This window comes from Branchiostoma floridae, chromosome 17 (genome assembly GCF_000003815.2).
Source record: "Branchiostoma floridae strain S238N-H82 chromosome 17, Bfl_VNyyK, whole genome shotgun sequence".
Lineage (NCBI taxonomy): Eukaryota > Metazoa > Chordata > Leptocardii > Amphioxiformes > Branchiostomatidae > Branchiostoma > Branchiostoma floridae.
This window is the reverse complement of record NC_049995.1, coordinates 5,824,135-5,837,633: the sequence shown is the minus strand read 5'-3', so window position 1 is coordinate 5,837,633 and position 13,499 is coordinate 5,824,135. Positions and strand designations below refer to the sequence as shown.

At 40.3% G+C, this 13,499-nt stretch overlaps 1 protein-coding gene across 1 annotated transcript; it reads left to right on the top strand.

Annotated features, from left to right (window-relative positions):
* The first annotated feature begins 645 nt into the window (after positions 1 to 645).
* LOC118404984 (protein FAM151A-like) lies at positions 646 to 12,255 on the top strand. The gene is made up of 11 exons (XM_035804384.1): positions 646 to 922; positions 1,613 to 1,732; positions 1,869 to 2,067; positions 2,685 to 2,848; positions 4,401 to 4,574; positions 7,488 to 7,666; positions 8,258 to 8,570; positions 9,234 to 9,427; positions 9,923 to 10,046; positions 10,784 to 10,902; positions 11,977 to 12,255. The coding sequence occupies exons 1-11, from the start codon at positions 781 to 783 to the stop codon at positions 12,187 to 12,189; spliced, it is 1,941 nt and encodes a 646-aa protein (XP_035660277.1). The 5' UTR covers positions 646 to 780; the 3' UTR covers positions 12,190 to 12,255.
* Positions 12,256 to 13,499: the final 1,244 nt, after the last annotated feature.

Here is a 13,499-nt window from a genome sequence, read left to right as displayed (position 1 = left end):
TTGGTACTTAATAGCAGATACTGAAAGGCTTGCGATTTAGTAGAAGTGTAATTATTATCACGAAAAAATGGTAAATAGTTGACATGATTCATAGGAGTCACTAAACATAATGTTTTCCTATGTACTCTTTACTAGCATGTCAGGGACTTCCGGTAGTATTGATTGCGCCGACTAGTAGTTATTGACGGTATTGCATCCTAGAAGGGATCATCAAAGCTAACGTTATATCATGCCTACTTAAGTAGTTGACGACAGGGAATCGTCAAAATTCCAAGATTCAATGTCAGAATCTGGCCAAAACCGTCGATGGGGAAAATACAAAAAAGAAGGTTTCTATCATCATGATCCTGTAACTATATATTCCGTATACGGATACCTGTATTTGTACTTGATTCCTTTGTCAGCAATAAAACTTTTGTCATTTAAGTGTTGAGTTTTTATGATCGTTAGGACCATCAATGTGGCCCGTAAACGAACCTCGAAGTCTTGCTGATAATCAGCTTGCAAGGTAGCAAATGGATTCAAACCAGAATCTTGCTGATGTAAAATAATCACCTGCCTTAGCCTTCGTACCCCACAAAAAAACTTTTGGTTTGTCCCTGGGCAAGACGCCATGCATTCTGTAAATCATTAACTAGAGTTGGTGACCTGAGTTGCTACCAGGCAGGGCCTGAGGTCCCATCGTACCGTTTGATGACCTTGGTGATTGTACAATCATTTATGCCTGTGGGTCAAAGGTTGCCGGGACGTCCCACTGTCTAACAGTCCTAACAAAACAAAATGGAGGTCGAGATTGAAGGTAAGAGTAAGAGACACCAGAAGAAGGTGACGAGATACGTGACGATAGCTGCAGTTATTGGCGTGGTGCTGGTGGCCGCCATTGCACTGATGGTGTACTTCCTGGTACCCCCAGTAACGATCGGTAAGACCCCTTACGTAGCTATGTCTTATAAACCATTATAAGAAGATTTCTAGCTTATTACTCTGTGACTGGAAGGTAACATCCAGCGACAGAGTCTTGTTTTGTTTGCTATAGGAATGACAAATGAGAAGGCAATGAAAGGAAATCAAGATAGCCAATATAGTTCTGTAGAGACCAAGTAGCTTACGGATGACTACGGGCTTTTGGTTAGCCTGGATGCCAGACGGCTTTCAGGGCCAATGCACCTAAGGAAATTTCCCTACAGCTTCTAGCCTGGATAACAGACCCCAACCCGATCTCAAAATATCTATCGTGTGATAGTTATCTTGAGATCAGTTGGGGTCTGATATCCAGGCTTCACACACCCCCCCCATTTGGGTGAGATAGATTTTTTGATCGGGATATAGCATCTAGGCAACGTTTCGTGGGTGCAACAGGTGTGTAAGTGGGGTCAATCTTTTAATGTAAATTAACCCAAGGTCAATTGAGATTTTAGCGATATGTTATTAATAAAAACGTTAATATTTGCCTTGTTGAAGCAAGTTCTGGAAAAAAATACAATTTCACCTGATGATCATAACGTAGTGGTGATTTGATATATTTCCATGCCATTTGATTAATCTAATGGTACTTATTAAGAATTCTACTGAAAGAAGCAAGCGTGTATCAAGTTATTTCTATTTTTCACAGCCGAGTTCCCGACTGACGGCAGCCCTTTGGAATATTTCAAGTTTGACAGGCAGGACGCCATTCAGGTCACGTGGTCACACGGAGCCAATAGCAAGGCTCAGCTGGCAAAGGCATTAGCAAGTAAGTACACTTGTAGCTGATCAACCAACAAACCAGACAAAGAACAACTAAATAAACAAACAACCAATGCATTTTAATGTGTTCTTTATGGAACATATTTCATATTTCTCAGCTAAAATATGCCCCAACTCTTTAGGTGACGTACACATGCTGGAGGCAGACATCTTGTTACGTGGACAAGGTACGCATGCGCAGACGGACATTCCCGTTATGGCGCACCCTCCCCAGACTGACAGTGACAACACTTTTCAGGAATGGCTGGACGCCGCACTTGAGTCCAGTAAGGGACTCAAGTTAGACTTCAAGAGTATTGGATCAGTTGCTCCATCTCTAAGGTGAGTGCTATTACAGATTGTTGTTGTATAAAAGAGACGAGACATGTGAACTAGTTTATTAGTTGCGGGGCAAGATTAACTTTTATCTGTCAACGCTCCGATTTTGTCGCTTTTGAATAGAGATTTAATTCGTTTAAACTGTTCTTTTCCATCTGTCTACTGCTTCATCTGTCTTCCATTAACCTTGCTTTAACCATATCGGACCACCATCGTTCATTTTCTTGAATTTCATTTCTAAAATTGTCAGATGTAAAAAAAAATTGACGATGTATCGAATGAATCGAATCGATGTTCAATATCGTGCAACGTATCGTGCAACGTAACTGCAAGATTTTTGACCCAGGAACCAGGGGTCCTGAGTTCGAAAGAAACTGATATTTAGGCCGTTGGAAAGTCATTTTACATGACTATCCTATTCCACCCTGTGGATTGTAAAAATGGGCACCTGACGTCAGTTGGGAAGTATAATACGATGGAAGAATAGAGTTGGGCTCCGACTCCCCAAAACCTTGCCTTAGACAGTAGATAACGACCCAGAGCTCCTTCGGCCTAAAAGAGGACTACATGTACCTTTACCTTACCTTTACTATAAGCTGAATTTCTTTCAATTACTACAGGATTTTAAGGAACAAATCAAACCTTATAAACCGTCCCGTCTGGTTGAACGCGGATATCCTGCGCGGACCAAACACCGTCAATCCGGGCGTCAACGCGCGGGAATTCATCGATACGGTCAACCGGATTTTCCCAGAATGCACTCTTTCAATTGGATGGACAACAGGTGATTTGAAGACAAATTTCTCAATATCAATCCAACTCCTTTAAGAATAGAATGTAAATGATGCTTTCCATGAATATAATGACACAGGGAGATTTTTTTTCTATTTATTCAACCCCCTACACTTCCAAACATGGCTGCTGCAGCGCTAAATTACACAATCTGCAACATAAATCACCCAAAATTCAAAGATACTTTCCAAGTACTGTAAATGAAGAAATTTTCGCGGTGGTTTTATGTTCGTGGTTTTAAGGTTGCAAATTTACCGCGAACATTTTTCCATGACCGCGAACTTAAAACCACCGCGAGCAGTCCTTTTTCCCGCTGCCCCGAAATTGAATCTCCGCGAAATCAAATGCATTTACAGTATTGCAGCCTTGCTCTTCTCATAATGGTCTGTACGGATATTAAACACGATGGTAAAATTTGGTCCCAAAATTTCCAGACTTCTATGTGGGGATTTAGAACACGAATCATGTTCCATCGAATAGAACGCTGACGTGATCGAACAGAACGGGCGTTCTATTGGAGGTCAACCGCGGTCATCCGTAGGTTGTTACAGTAAACATGCAGAAAACACCCTTGTTCTCCCGGGTACCGTGCGTCAGAAGAAAAAAAAACATTTTCGCAGATATAAAACGTTATCTGGCAATCTTAGTTTTGCTACCGCCAAGTTTGGAATATGTGACATGTAAGAAAGCTGCTGGCGTCATTATTGGTGACCTTGAATATCACAACACTTGTTTACGGCGGTATCAATTACTCTATGTCACTATCAGTGAGGCTCGACATACGACCAAACATGGTATTTAAATCGCTTACAAAACGCATGCAAATCAACTCTTTCAGGACTTAAATTGTCGACAACTAATATCTCAAGGTTTGTGTCTTAGGGATTTTTGGAATGTGGAGGCAATTTTGAGTTACGAGCCTTTGAGTGTAAAAAACATGATTTTTCGACCTTATCTTGGCTATAAAAATAGTTCTAAGTAGAAGTTGAAAAATCCCTAAGACAGAAAGTTTGATTTCATAATCATTACTCATATGATATAAAAGATTTGGATTTTCAGTCAAATTTAGGACCGATCTAAATATGGTATTTGTTTTTTTGTCCACCAAACACCCTTTCTAAACCAACCAACTAGGCACATTTCAGAAAACATTGAGACAAAACTGTGCAGCACACGTAAACGGTAAGATTTGACGTGTACACCCTGCCAGTTTTCATTTAATCGCAACGAGACACGTGCGAGAGGTTGCTTTTCTAACTATCACGATCTTGTAGAAGATGTTTCAGTCACCGTCAGCCCTCCGCGGGGACCGCGCGGGAGTTCCGGTAACCCGATACTCTGCGTTCGAATGGAAACTTTTGGGCCAAATTTGACCATCGTGAAATTTATTTCTTTTATTCCCCCCGAGCTTTTAAGGTCTGAATACTGAAAATGGCTGCTGCTGACCTAGATCTCCCATGATGCAACTCTAAATTACCCACAGTGCAACTGCAAGCTTCCCACGATGCAGCTTTCCTTAACCGTTATGCTTTGTGTAATTTCAGGATTCTACTACGACCGAGAAAACGAGGGCTACACGAGGCAGATGGTGGAGGAGATGCACTCCTACTGCGGAGACCTGACACAACCCGTCACGTTCCCCATCAGAAACTCTTTGCTCAGTTTGCCTGGGACCCTAGAGAACTTGGAATGGCTGCTGAGTCAGTCAGACAGGTCAGGTATTATCTCTATTTCTATCGTGTTTTTTTTTGGGGGGGGGGGGGGGTCAATATGAGAAGAGGTAACTTTAGAGACCATTGTCTGACTACGTATACATTATATACGATACATTGTTAAACGTCTTTTTAATTTTTTTTTATTCGATAGAGAATTTGATAGAAAAACATTTTGGCCATGTACCTCAGCAAGGGGATTATACAGAGGTCTTTATTAACCTCCTTGATCTCAGTAACCAAGCTTTTAAAAGACAGTCGTGTAATTAAGCAGTGACCGGTCGTCGTTTACAAACAAAAGAAGTGACAAAAGGAGCGAATGAAACAACAACCTGTATCACTTATTCTTAACATAAAAATGTATTTGCCATTAGAAAAGGATCGACACCCTGAGCATGTCCAGAGGAGAAGATTTTTTAAAAGGTTCTGCTGCTGTACCAAGGATAGACGCCAGGAGGCCATCATCAACTTTGACCTTCATCTTCCTAAGACCTACCATAAAATTCTGTGAAAAAATCTTACTGCTCGAGTAACGCTTGTCTCATTTTCTGCATCTTCAGATATACCATCACCGTATGGACGTCTGTATTCGACATACACAGATCCTACGACCTTGTGAAATGTCGCAATGCCTTCTCACACAAGCTGGTTTACTACGACCTTCCGAAACAGGTATTTTAAAACAAACATTTTGTTGTAATAGAAAAAGTGAGAAATTTCTAACGTGAAGGGATGATAGGAAATTAAAAACTTAAAGAGTAACATTTATGTAGTAATACATCCAATCATCTTTACCTTCCCAAATTTTATGATCTAACAAATTAATGCCCTGTTGAATATTACTTGATTCCACTCTCCAAGCAGAGGTCGATAAGAAAATTAAAATCGTGACCTCTTTCCTTATACGCGGTTTATCTCCGTCAGCCGACCCCACTAACTACTACTCCCCTTGTCTTTTGAGATTGCCACCTGGAACAGAGGTTGGTGGGGTCGACTATCAGAAACAAACGGCATATATGAAAAATGATAACCTACGATTTTCCCATTAAACTTTGCTTGGAGAGCAAGTATGTGAATTAGTCACCTGTAAGTATGTGATGCAATACAGATGCCCCCTGTCAATATGTGGTTAATCTTTATACCGACATGTGCATTTTATTTTTCTCATCGCAGCAAGAAGATGATTTTCTTGAGGCTATGCAACGTCACGTGTCAAAGGTCAACCTTCTGTCCTTTTTCCCGCTCCAACGGCGAGATGCCCTACTTCTCACGTGGTCTCACGAGACCAACAGCCGGGAAAAACTGACAGAAGCCTTGCGAGACTTAATTTCTGTGTGGATGGGAAAATGTGCTTTATTTTTTATGTCATTTAAACGATTCTGCGGTACATTAGTTATACACTGTAGAAAGGTATAATCGCGGTCTCGAAAAAGACTGGTACATATTGCAGTATGCTATCTTGCGATAAATGTATATTTGTTTATGAATTTAAGTTAACTTCGGTGGAAAAAGTATATCTATAAATTTAGCTCATCTCTATCCGCGGTGTAACCTAAATCCGTTGTTTATGAAAACAGACTATTTAGGAATATCAGTCGACGGAAGGTGTTTTTAAGTTGCAATGTTTTTAAGAATATTGCATTTTTTTTCAAAATATAACGGGAGGGGGCCATACTTCGACAGGGGTCCAAAGTTCGACAGGTTTTTAAAAATCATTGTTGCGGAGAAATGCATAGATGCCTGCACATGAGAAGTACACTAGCTGTAGGCTAAACCTTGTTGTAAATAACTACAAAGACGGGGTATGTGTCGAAGTTAGCAAGTCCCACAGATAACGATTGAAAAACTTGCACAAGTTTGACGCTTTCCGTGCAAGTTGACGAGCGAACGTATCGAGACCATGGCCCGGGAAACTCTTGAATTATTCTTCGCAAAATACGACATGTGAAAAAATACCACCACACATAGAAATGATGTTTATTAGCCTTCCGAAAAATAATACCTGTGTTCTGTTCTGCCTTTAGCTGGGTTGGATAAACGGAGCTAAAATGATGCCACAATGTTCACCGCAGTCGGGGCCCCGCCATTTTACTATCACGCACGAAGGCGGGCGAGCGATGCTCAACACGTTGAACTCAGTCAACCCGTCCGTAGAGCGACAAACATTCAAGAAAAATCGATCCCTACCGACTAGATAAGCCTGTAGCAATTGCTGCTGCCGAAAGACAGGATGAAAAGGCAATTAAGGAAGCCGAAAAGCGAAAATGCCATCACAGTCCAACGTAACAATGCGCTGCCGTTTTGCGGCAAGTTGGTCTCACCGTGAGAGGTAAACGTTTTAATACACCGTATTTGAATAAGTCGCGTAATACAAAATATGACCCATATTTGGTACAAAAAATTATAATGAAGACTTTCAGTGCTATTCTGTTTGCATAAGTTGTTTAAAAATGCACGGCGATGGTCTGGTTTTTACTATGTCGGAGTTTGGACCCCTTTTTTGTGTTGGAACGTTCTGCTAGGACGCAAGCCGAAAACCTGCGGTAAGTTTCGTGCGCTGTCCAAGTACAGTGCGGAACGCTACTGTTAAATGAAATATATATATGTACAGCTTCAATAACAGTTATATGGATGCATACAAGATCTTAACTTGTTTTTGATGAGTTCACTGTAAAATGTACATTGACAAAAGCCATACGCATCCACTTAGAACGGGTGTCGAAGTATGGCCCCCTCCCGTTACCACTGTCCGTCGACGTAATACCCCAGTTCTTAAAAAGAACCGTTTCCCCGAAGATTAAGGTGAACTTGCGTTACAAAGGTTGAAATCTTCCAAGTTCAATTCAATGACAGCAGAACTCTTTGAAATGATACAATGGGAAATGAGAACAACTAAGTAGGGTTTTGCATTATTTACAGGGAAGTCAAACATCATCGGTGCAGACGTTATACTAGGAAACCAAAACCAACCAATCATGGCGAAGCCCACCGACAACGGTTATGACCTCACGTTTGAAGAGTGGCTTTCCGCCATCATGGCGGCTGACCATGACGTAGCAGTGAAGTTGACCTTTCACACTACAGAAGCTGTCATACCGGTAATAGCCTTTACAATAAGACTCAAATGACATCTACAATCATGACAATTATCTTTATTGTGTACATAATAAGCTCAGCGTTGGCTAAATGCATGAGTTAACTACTGTAGATGAGATAAAACATTAATCATGCTACATTCCATCTGACAGATACAATTTTTTCCTCTTTAAATACAGGACATTTACTGTAGACAAATTCATAAAGATTTTTGTTTCACTTACATCATGCTTTTATATGGCATAATATACGTAAACATTTCGTTCTTTGCTAAAAGTGTCTATTTTAGGTCTTGTTAAAGGGCATTTACAAGACATTTTCACACCTTTATGTAGCATTCGCATAATTCCACCAGGTGACATTATACCGCCACCTCGAAAACCGTTGTTATATAGACCTTCTCAAGATTGTCTTCAAACGATTGGGAAGGCCTCTATACTAACGTTTTTTTTTTTTTTGAGGTGGCGGTATTATGGCACCTGATGGAATTATGATAGTCGATGTTATAGACTCTGAGCTAAATACAGTATACTGTACGTATATACAGTATATAATTTTTACCTTCACGTGTTTTTTTTTCTTGAACAAAATAGCAATCCTTTAACAATGAATCGTACCTAAAATGGCTGCTAGAACAGTCAGACACCTACACGTTGACACTTTCTGAGGGACAGACAAGCATTGATCCTGTTGATCTATTAAAAATTCGGAACGATTTTGATTGGAGCAGAGTTTTCTATGACATCACAACTGAGAAGGCAACAGAGTTACTGCGGATGACTGAGACTGGAGGCAGTTTGGTGAATTTCTTCCAAGCTAGCTACAAAATCTATGGACGGGATGGCCTTTCCATTACATGGGCGGACGGTGTTAACTCAAGAGAGGCTATTGAAGAAGCCATGGGAGGTTGGTTCTGTGTAAAAAATTAAGTATTAAAACAACACGCAGAAGTAGATTAATTACAAGTGTTACGATTCCAACATTGAAATAGATATTCAATTACAAGTTTTCAGTCATTTCATGATTCTTACCAAGAAAAAACATTTAGCTCTACATATACTTATCAGGCTGAGTGTAAAATTAGCAATTTTTGCTCTCATATGAATAATGAACGTAACAGTTTCATTGGTCTCCATCTTTGATTAGACAGTTATTAAGACCATATAAAAAAGCAGATATCTCACAAGACTACTCCAACTTTTTGACGTTGCACTATTTTTTTTCCTTGATGTCACAATAACGTGCGACGCATTTGAGTACGAAGCCCAGGTGAGCATGATATTGGAAATCGCTGAACCAATGAGCAAGGATTAAAAATGCAAAAATGTGCACTGATAACAAGATAATCACTAATGATTCCCTGCGTAACATATTCAAGGTAGCATATACACCCACCATTCGTTATAAGATATATAAAATGCGCCCATTTCGTGCCATTTTGCAAATTGCTTTTCTTTACTATTAGCAAATCTGGCAACAAATTTCCGCCTCCTTGATAATACCAGTTAGTGCATTCTGACTTAGCCCAGTAGGATACCCGTTTTACAGTTGGTTTTCCTATGTATGTAGCCTATCGTGAGGTCACCATGCTCGAAGCCGACGTTGACATCCGCTCTGACAACGTCCCTATCATGTCTGATGACGCGTCAGTCGCCGGAAGTGACGTCATAACTTTGGAAGAGTGGCTGGACGTTGCAAAGATGAGGCAACAGGGTATCATGCTGGAGTTCCATAGTGTCGGCTCAGTAGTTCCTGCTCTAGAGGTAAATGTTTACCTGCCATTAAAATACACACAAAAATAGACAACCCTGGTTAACGTTGTAATAACGTAAGATGTCTGGATATTTTGTCCTTCTTTAGAAACTAGCTATAGAATGAAAAGATAATCCACATTTGCTCAAACAATTATGTGTGCCCATGTTGTGTCGATGAAGGTCAAAATATTCATGTATACTATAAACATTCCTTAGTCACTGACGTGGAAGCTGCTTGAAACGCCTGACCGCCTATTAAGTTTTCCAGTTGTTTGAGTAACTGTTATCTTGTTTATATCTACTCTCCAAGCGTCGATTCAGCTCCGGCTGTTTTTGTCATGTTTTTTTTGTTGTTGCTGTTGGGCTTTCTTTTTTGTTGTGTTTTCTTTATGTCCCGATTCTATTTGGAGAGTATTAGTGTATGTCCATGCATGTTGAGTGGATTTCAAACCCTACTCCGCAACATTTTATCATCTAGATTTTTTTTTATTATAACGTTAACAGGTTTTCCAAAGACGAAGCGAAGACCTAAGAAGCCCTGTCATGTTGAAAGCAAAGATTCCTGGCCTCTTCAGCAAGGAGACGTTCATCGACCCTATTGTCAATATGTTTCCTCACGTTTCCATAGGTGAGATACCGTGAGAACCTAGTATGTAACGTTATATGTGTAAATACTTTACGTTTGGGACCGCATCTGTTAGCAGCGACACCTAGCTGCAGTGCAAAATAGAACCAGTCAGTATTGTCATGAGAAAAGTGACAGACCGTCACTAAAACGTCGTCTTTGATGAAACATTTCCAGCGGATCTACCCGCGCGGTACGTTTGTCATTTTAATACGTCCTAATAATTTGACTCCTCCGTGGAGCCCTAACAATTTCTTGAAGGTGACGTGAACCACGTGTTTGTATTCATAGTGCATGGACCTAGTATATGTACGTACGTACGTACTAGAGGTCTAAGAAATTATTAAATGTGACGTGTGCCATGTGTTTACATTCATAGTGTTTGGAGCTAGCTCAATGGAGCTCAATGAACCTCCATTGAGGTTGCTCGTGCAGCCCCCATTGGTCCCTTTAGACCGCCTCTGTTAATTAGCAGCGACATCTATTTTCAATACAAAATAGAACCAGCCCCGATGAAGAAGTAACAAACGACCACCGAAAAGTAGGCTTCTGTACAAAGAAGATTGTTGTCCTGACACCTCTTTTGGTTAGCATTGAATTCGTAGCCTAAAAATTAACACATTAGTAATAAGCCATAAGGAATAGATTGTATAAATTCATTGATTACAGAAAGCTTATTGTTGCTCAATATCTGGTTCTTTAATCATGTATTCTAAGACAACGTTGTGTTTTTTCTTCAGTTTTTGCGATGAGACCAGTAAGTCCGCTGGAGGGTTACTCTCGTGCCCAGGTTGAGCAGATATCCCGGATGTGTGCCAACCTGACACAGGTCGTGACTTTCAGTGTGGACGTCAGACAAGTAAGTCGTGAATGGTTCCTTTTACGCACAGTACCTTCGGGGAGGTATCAAATTAACTTTCCAGTGCAATGCACGTTTAAGCATTGCAAAAACAATTGTATCAAAACACATTCACCTCCGAAGTCTTTATCCCCACTGCAATTCAAATGAATTTGTCGGGTTTGTTTTGGTTCATAGAGTACGAGATCGTATTTACGATCTACAGTCAGAAGATTGAAATGACACGAGGATGTCATCCCCGTCATAATCAATTGTTACTCCAGCATGTGAGCTACTATTCTACTACAGGGATCTACAGGTCAAACATGGAAAGGGTCACAATTTTTCTACCAGATTTTTAAAGCTGGACTCCGTAACACAAAACTTGACCGTTTTATCAAAATCCGTCCTGGAAAAGATTAACATCGACTATCATAGTACCATCAGATGCCATAATACTGCCACCTCAAAAAACGTTAGTATAGAGGTCTTCCCAAGATTATCTTGAACAGCGGATGTTAAATATCCTAAATGTAATACAATTCAGGTATTTAGGTGTTGAAGACAATCTTGAGAAGGCCTCTATAACAAAAAGGTTTTTTTTTTTTTGAGGTGGCGGTATAATGGCACCTGGTGAAATTATGCGAATGTATGTTACTTCAAAATATGTCTGGTCTGGGTGACGAGGCAGGCGTTTCCGGTAATGTTGCTTTGCCCGTCGTTAACGCGTTGCAAAAAGCCCGATAGACCGATCTCGTAGACGTCTAGACAAACCCATCCCGTCTAAAAGCAAAAATACAAAAAAGAAGTTCAACATATCTTAGCATGAGGAGTGAAGGAGGCAGTGCACATTAGAGCCCACCGGCCCACGCTCAACAGAGACGGGGGGCGGCATAGACTTTCTGATACTTATGACCCCATCCTGCAAAAGTGGCGTGTTCCTGACGTCACTGCTGGGGATAGAGAGGGTCATTCTGTGAACAAGGTTGACGGAGTTCGACCGAAAATTTAGGGTAAGTCCCTATTAATTCAGTGTTGGAAAGAAAGTTTAGCAATCTCTATAATAAGTTCAACATATGTTTTGATCTGAATCAGGTCCGTGGATCATGGGATAACCTAAGTTGGTTACTCAACCAGTCTGCACTCTACAACTTGTACATCTGGGCGGGCTGGCCGGAACAGGAAACGTACAGTGTTGACGTCACAGACTTGGTATTCGTCAGGAACAACTTCGACCACACTCGGGTCTTCTATGACCTAATTCCACGGGTCATGAAGGAGTTTAAGAAAGCTATAGAAGAGACTTAACACGATGGTCAATGATATTGTACTTATAGAAAATTACAAATTTAATATGTAGTTGTGAAAGATAGCCGATTGACCTACGCTGAGGAAGTCTTTTGTACAGTGAGAGTTGACATTTTTATGACATTTATAAATTCAAAGAAAAACTTTTTAATCAAATAACTTAGTTGAGTGAAAGAAGAAAAGAATTCCAAACTAGAGTTCGGCGACCTCATACCTCCATGAAAATTTAGAGCTTTTGTAAATTTCATGCAATTGACTAATACATTAACATAATTTATGCATGGTGTTGTTCATCATTGACAGGCGTACACATGTCAATTATAAAATTTCCATTATTAATCATAAAGCGGTTTTGCAATTTTTACATAAATTATGCAAATAAGTTCCTCATTACCATATTTGGTATCTGCTTATATTCCACCTATCATAATTAACATGTGTTACATTTATTGAAGTCCAGTTATTGGAAACAATGGAATTATACAATTTCCTCATTAATTATGCAAATGAAGTCCTCACTTGCATAACATGTATATCATTATGAACATCTTTGCCTAAGGTGCCTGCATACCTAATATGATGCCAATCCGTCAATCCCTTCTGCAGTTATCCTCTTTGGAGTGTCTTGACAAAAACGCCCCTGCAGTTCTAAAATTACATGTTAGGGGGCTGAAACTTGCCCCACTTTGTTATGACGCTAAAAACTATCTACCACCTAAATGTCACGACCATATCACGTCCGGGACAAGAGATACATTGAAAAAACTGCTATGATAGAATATCCTCATTAATTATGCAAATGTACGCCTATTTTGCATAATTAGTATCTTATCTTGTACAACATTGTCTAAGGTACCTACATACCAAAAATCATGAAAATCCGTTGTTCCCTTCTTGAGTTATCCTCGTCAGAAGTTTTTGACAAAAATGCCCCTGCTTTCCCAAAACTAGCCGCTAGGGGGCCCAAACTTATGTCACTTCTTCCTGAGCACAAGAGCTATCTTACACTTTAAAGTCGTGACCATAGCATGTTCAGAACACGAGATAGCAAAACCGGAAGTTGCGCTGCAGTACCAAGGGAAGTCGCTAGGGGTCCAAAATGTAATCATTTCCAGCTTTCATCACACACTACCAACACACCGAGTATGAAACCAATTCACCCAGCCGTTCTTGAGTTATGTTGTTTACACACAGACACACACACAGACACACACACAGACAGACAAACGCGGGGTAAAATATAACCTCCATGACATTTCATGGAGGTAATAAAGAGTTCGCACAATAGTCGATAGACCAAGTTTGCGTGG